Source organism: Arachis duranensis, chromosome 7, assembly GCF_000817695.3.
Source record: "Arachis duranensis cultivar V14167 chromosome 7, aradu.V14167.gnm2.J7QH, whole genome shotgun sequence".
Classification (NCBI taxonomy): Eukaryota; Viridiplantae; Streptophyta; class Magnoliopsida; order Fabales; family Fabaceae; genus Arachis; species Arachis duranensis.
The window spans coordinates 11477184-11484402 of record NC_029778.3 but is presented as its reverse complement, the minus strand read 5'-3'; the positions used below and the strand labels follow the sequence as shown (position 1 = coordinate 11484402).

The 7219-nt window shown below is 31.8% G+C and overlaps 1 protein-coding gene across 1 annotated transcript; it reads right to left on the bottom strand.

Annotated features, from left to right (window-relative positions):
• Window positions 1–2838: 2838 nt before the first annotated feature.
• On the bottom strand, window positions 2839–6807 carry LOC107457789 (transcription factor MYB1). Its single transcript, XM_016075971.3, has 2 exons — window positions 6353–6807; window positions 2839–4186 (listed from the first exon to the last, which is right to left on the bottom strand). The coding sequence occupies exons 1-2, from the start codon at window positions 6699–6701 to the stop codon at window positions 3246–3248; spliced, it is 1290 nt and encodes a 429-aa protein (XP_015931457.1). The 5' UTR covers window positions 6702–6807; the 3' UTR covers window positions 2839–3245.
• Window positions 6808–7219: the final 412 nt, after the last annotated feature.

Here is a 7219-nt window from a genome sequence, read left to right as displayed (position 1 = left end):
TTTAATTAAAGATTAATATATTATAAAAAATAAATTATATGTGAATTTAAAAAAGATTGAGTAGAATTTATTTGTGTTAATAATTTCCGTGACGTAGTTAGGGTGTTGGTGAATATGGCCCCATATACACTAGGGACAAAAGAAATTCATTATTGAAACAGGGTACATGTGACTTCTCTTAATACAAAAGAAATTCATTATTGTAATAATTTATTGTCATTATTTTTTTCTTTTTTTTATCATAGATATAATGTTAGATAAATTTATCTAATAATAAAATATCTCAACCCTAATATTTTTTTGTTATTTCTTATGTAATTTATTCGAAGAGATATGCTTCTTATTAGACCAATTTTTTAAAGAAAGGTTTGATATCTCATGACTATTTGGAAATTACTGGTATGATGATAATATTTGGTGAGCTAATTGTTGGGTTAAAAAAATACAAAAAAATAAAAATATAATTTTTTTTATTTTTTGTTAATTCTTTTAGCCCACCAACCTAATTCTTCTATCTTAATAATCTAATGATATATTTTTAACTTATATTTTTAAATATTATTGATTAACTGCTAATAAAAATAATAAATTTTATTTTCATCTTTTCAAAAAGATATTTGTGTAAACTTATTAGAAAATAAAGGATCTAATAACAACATTTGGTGACAGAGAAAGAATGAGTTGGCATGTCAAAAAACTAACACTAGAAAAGAGAGGAGAAAAAAATAAAAAAAATTGGAATAAAAACGTTTTTAAAAATAATAACCGAAAATTCTGGAAACAAAAAAATTTTATATCTTCAAAATATTCAATCAACTATATTTTTATATTTTAATTTTATATTTATTAAAAATAAAAACAAAAAACTCAAATCATTCATTACCTTAATTTGTAAAGTATTTTCACTTTGATTTTGATTTGATATAAGTGATATATTAGTTTGCCGATGACACTAAACCAATGAGATTTGAGAAATAACGGTACTACTTTTTTTTTTTCTTTAGATAGTTGGCCATAAAATCTAAAACAAAAAAACATAAATTATGTAATTCTAACAAAATTTGCATGAAAATTTAAAAAAATTACACGAGGAAATAGAAAAGAAAAAAATAACATCTTAGCTAAAGTTTATGTTCTTATCATGCTAATCTATCTATACAAGTATTCGCTTCTTAAAATTTATAATGGATGTTTCAATTACTAATCTATTATAACATTTTTTAATAGCCAAAACTAGTGCTTTTATAAAGTACAACTCAATAATTTTTTGAAGATAGAAATTTATTGTTACTCTCGAGCTTTGTTAGAGTCACTGTACAGCTACCTAGATTCACACTATAACAAGTCAAGAACTTACTTTCATGGTTTTTTAATATACCTCTATAAGCCGTCTAATCGTCCTTTATAACAGAGTTATCAGAATTCAGCTTCATAAATGGAGAGTTTGAAAAGATTCAACATATTTGGTTTTCAGCAAAACACCCAATTCTTTTTCTTACCCAAGCTATTTTCTCATGCGCTATGTTACACTCTTCAGCTAAGTGCGTCCTCAAATCATAGATCTTACCTTCATCTACTGCATCCTCTCTCAAAAATATGTTTGTTACAATAATACCAAGATAGCATAGGGTATTAATTAATAATAAGGGTCAAAGAACGCTTTTGTAATGGGATTGAGACGATAAGTTCTTTAACAACTAGGAAAGAAATAGTTGACTAAAGACCATATCGGAACTCAATGAAGCATCCATGTTCTTTCACGTATTTTTTGCGACTTTGCAGTCGCGAAGAATATGGAGCAAAGACTTTCAAGAACCACAAATTAAACCGGACAAGTATCTTCTTGAGTCATGTGCCTACAAGCAGAGACGGACTCATGGGGGGTAAGTAGTGGCCTTGACTCCCCTAATTTTAAACTCATATACTATTATAATAGATGTATTGTATAGAGTAAAATTTAATAATGTAGTAATAATAAAAAAAGTTGATATTCTTTATATATGAGAATTTAAATTTCTCTACATATATTTATATTATTTATATTTTTTTATTTGCTTTAAAAAATTTTTTACATTTCTTTTTTTAAAATTAATTTTAACATCTATAATCATATAAAAAATACTTTAATATTATTTATAATAATATTATTTTTTTCTAATTTTATTTAATTTTTTATTATTTTTCTATTAATTTTTATCCCCTATTATTATATAAAAATACTTTAATATATTTTAAATTCACGTAACAAAATTATTAGTACAATTAATTTATATTATTTTATGTCATATATTTTAATGATATAAAACATAAAAATATAACTTATTGTTACATAAATACTTAATAAAATAAATTAATTAACAAAATATTTAAAAATAGATAATTTTATATTTGATTAGATGTAAAACCATAAAAAAATTATGAAAAAATTATAAAAACTGAGATAATTTTTTTATTTGATGAGTATTTATTTATTTTTAATTAAAAAACTAATTATAATTATATCTATTACCAAATATAAAACATTATATTTGATTATACAAGATTTTAATTTTCGACCCCTCCACTCTTAAATTTTTGGATCCATTCCTACTTACGAGATCGAATCCCATTTGTCAAAAGGACTTTATTAACAACTAACCAAAGAAAGATGCAAAACCTTTGGGGCTTCAACTTTCTAAATTCTTAAAAATAAACCAACCTTAGAATTCTCATGGACATTTAAGTAGAGGGAGCACACTCACCTAATGCTAAACTTACCATTGAAATTTAAGAAGCTACGCTACCTGTTCATCAAAATTGTAAATTTATATAAATTGAAGGAATAATTGTTCATGGATGTCCTCAACAAAACTATTTTGAACTGCATCTCAACAAAATGTCAAAAACTGATGCTCACTTAACAAAATAGCAGATGGTATGTTTGTGAGACAAATTGAGAGAATGGAATCTTTAGTTTTCCATCGCTTTCTCTAAATCTCAACTCATAAATACCGTAGTTCGTAAAATGTTTCTACATTTCTGAAAATTTTACATTGAGAAGATCATTTTAATGTGATATCTCTATTGTAAAATTTTCAATAATATAAAAATATTGTGTGAACTATATGCTCTCTAGAAATAATACCCTCCACAGGGAGATTGATTGTGGTAATGCAGACTTATATATCATGTATGCTCTATCCACTCACCAACAAAGTACCACAACATAAATAACCAAAATCCATAAGAGGAAGCCAAGGTTAGTATCAAACTTCTGCAGGCATTGCGAAATGTTGCCGAGGCATCTTCGATGATAACATTTCTTTCATTGTATTTGTACCCAGAAACATGACCTTTCCTGGTCCTTCCTCATATTGCATTTGCATGAAGTCATTCTTTTGGCCTTGGCCTAAGAAGCCCGTTTGTGAAACAGTAGCAGCCCCCTGTGATCCTGTCAAGTTTGCGGCATTATCGGTTACTTTGGCACCTCCATGGTTCTCAAGGCCACTCTTGATCCATGCCATGTTATTTAGGTCTGTAGCTATGGAAATCAGTTCATGACTTAAGAAAGGGGGAGAATCCAAATAGTCAACAAACTCGGGACCTAATAGCGAAGAACCATGAGAATGGCTTCCCCCTGATTCTGGTGCACAGCATCCATGACCACATTGCAATGGAACCATTGGTTCACATTCAATACCATCAAATAATTTGCAGGCTCCTTCAACTGCTTTGGGTAGTTGGAATAAAGGGCTTTGCAATGGCAGGATCTTTGAACTTGATGATCCATTTGTAGGCCTGCTTGTAGGATTATAAACACTGAATGCACTAGTACGTGCTACTGGTCGATGAAGGGTAGGATTTTGCTCCACTTCGGAAACATCATTTCTTGTAGTTGGAGGTTTATCTTCGTGCTGTTTAATCTCAGTATTCATAACGACATTTCTAACTTGTGTAGGATATGAATTCATATCCTCAACTGACAGGGTTTCTTCAGAGGATGCCTTTGTTTTCTCAATGCTACCATCTTCCATCGCTTCAACACGTGGAGGGACATATCTTCCCTGTTCCATACACCTGCGCTTTAGGGTAGAGTTCCAGTGGTTCTTGATTGCATTATCTGTTCTACCTGGAAGAAGCCTTGCAATAGCTGCCCACTTGTTTCCATGGATTGCATGGGCTGATACGATAATGCAATCTTCTTCCTCTGCAGAAATTAACTTTAGTTAGACTTTGATAATGGATAGGCGAATTATTCAATGCGGGTGGCTAATATCTTCTTAACTGAGATATGCATAAAAATAACAATCCAATGTCTGAGATCAACTTTCATGAAGTAGATTGACAAGAAACTAAAGATTTTAGCATCTTCTCATTCAACTCAAGCAAATATAAAGCACACCAGACTACAGACCAGGAATCTTATACATTCATAATGTTATTCATGTTTTATTTAAATTCTGAACTAAGTTCTTAACCAAGCATCGATTCTCTCACACCCCAAACTATGGTTTATGTTTCCCTCTTAACATCTAAGATGTGAACTAATTTCTATTTTTGCTCCTGTTCAGCTTTTCTCTTACTCACACACTTCCTTCATTCCCGAGACTAGACATATGGAGCATGAAGTTATCTTAGTCAAATACTGAATCAATGTGAAACTTAAATAGATGACTACATGACATATTTTAGAACTGGTGTCTAATACAAATTGTAATAAAGAATAACTGGATGGTGTTCATACTTAAAGTGACACACACAAGGATACCAAGGATTTACGAACCTATCCCCTAAGAAAATCAACAGCAATGAAATGAGTGGTAACTGCAACAATAAGTTAGAAAGATCAGTTCATCAACTAACTATTGTGTTCATGATCAAATAAAAAAGACTCAACATATTAAATGATTATTTAGCATGTTAACAACTAATAATCACATAACAACCCTTTAGAAAAACTGCTAGTTTTTCCAATATATTCATTCAATAAGAATTCTATATGCTTGAAAAAAAGAGAAGGTTGTTGCTTTAGGGGCTGTGTTCAGTTGATGTGCTAGTAGTAGAAATGGCTAGTTGCAAGCTCGACAACACAAAAGCATGTCTAATTTCACAAATAAACTTTAGTTATACTTTGCCAATTACCACCAGTTATTTGGTAGCTTTCTTGTTTCACCATATAATAATTGTGTAGTGAGAAGACTTAGTGTAACTGCGTTGGTTATAAAAAATTTCAAATAAATTATCAATTAGCAGGTTGATGGTCAAAGAAACACCAGAAATGAAAGTAGTGATTAAACGTTAGCTCCCAAAAAAACAAATTCTTTAGATCAATGGTTATTTTGATGATCACGGTTATTTTTAGAATAGGTATAAAATGCAATGGTCACACTACATATATACTTCACATGGAAAATCCAGAACGAAAAAATTTGTTCCACTCTAATAAAATATCCACTAATGCATATCAGTGAATCACAAACAGAGTCAGTTTAATTACTTTCATAGATAAAACAGGATATGCATATCTACATCCACTCTAGCACATTGTGTTTCTGTGTTTAAAAAATAGCATGGTTTTTCAGCAAGCAGGGTTCAAATAGTATGATCTTTCATTTTTTATTTTTCCTATTTCAAATGGCAATAGTCTTAGGCATTTAGTAAAACTTTTGTTTTTTAAAAGTTATAGCATCTATGTTTGATAAATCAAATTAAAAATAGTTTTCAATAAGCACAAGCAACAACAAGTGCATTTGGTAAAATAGTTTTTAAGACTTAAAAGTACCATACTAGACATAAATATAAGAATTAAATTTGAAAATTGATTAATATATAAAGTTATATTAGACTTTTAAATTTTAATAAGCACAAACCATTATTAAAAAGCTCCACCTTAGGTGCTTTCAAAAGCACTCCTATCATTTTAAAAACTGTAAGCACAAGCATATGGTTGGTAAATACAAAATGAGGAGCCTCTTTAAAAAGTTTTTTCAAACCTAGCCATAATAAGTCAAACTGTTATCTTTTCATGAATCAACCTCAACTTTAGTCAAAACAGTCTCTCTGAACTAGAACTTGCTGCTATGATCATTCATTAACAAGTCACACAAAATACCATAAAAGCCATAAACATTGGTTCAATGGATGAATAAATGAGCACAATAAAAATAAAACAATCGAATGCAGCAGATTCTGCTCCAACCAATTCAGCCTAAAATGAACAATCAAAGGCATTATATGTGCAACAATGATAGTTATTTGTAAGCATTCAACCCCAAACACACCACACAAAAAAAGAGTAACTACAGTACAGTTAAAATAATCTAACCTAATTCTACACACATCCAATCTGAAACACAGCGGCAATGGAAATTACCAGTGAAAGGCTTGCGTTTAACACAAGGATCCAGCTGGTTACACCATCGGAGCCGGCATGACTTCCCTGACCTGCCTGGAACTCCCCGCGCGATCATGCTCCAATTCCTCGCTCCGAACTGCGCCACCAATCGGCTCAGTACCGCATCCTCTTCCGGAGACCACGGTCCCTTTACTTTTCCCGCGGCAGCACCACCACCACTATTGCCGTCACCAACTACAGTCACCTCCGCATCGCGTCCCGCTGGCTCCGTCTCGGCCGTACCTCCTCCTCCAACGAGCTCTTGCGGAAGAGAGACGCCATTGCCGGCGATTGGTTCAACGGATGCTCGGTCTTCTTCTTCGGTCATTGGCGGTTGTTGGTTTACTTTGGTGAGTGTGTCAGTTTTTCAGTTTTTCTCTCTCTAAAAAGTTTCTCTCTCTACAAACTAACTGCAATCCCCTCTCTCTCTCTAATCTCTATACACACGCGCATAATGTTTCGCCCTTTTTTCTACCTTCATTGCTTAAAATTACTGGTTTGTCCCCTTGGCGTCAACGACAAAACGACGCAGTTTTGGGGAATTAGTGACGTTTCCGCAGCGCTAGTTCCCGTTTTGGTTGACTGGAGTGTCTTGACTCGTGACACATCATCGTTAAGTTACCTATAACCGCCTTCGGGATTGAATTTTTTTTGCCAGGAGGGATTGAATATTTAAAAATTGAAACCCTTTCCATATTCAACTATTCAGAGCCGAGCTTTTTTCCTCAATTGGGCTCACAAATTTCAAAAACTTTTCAAGCCTGTTCATTTCAGCTTAGTAATTTTCATCATAGGAACAAAAGCCCAAATACCGAAGGCAAAAAAAAAACACCGTAGGCTTGGCCT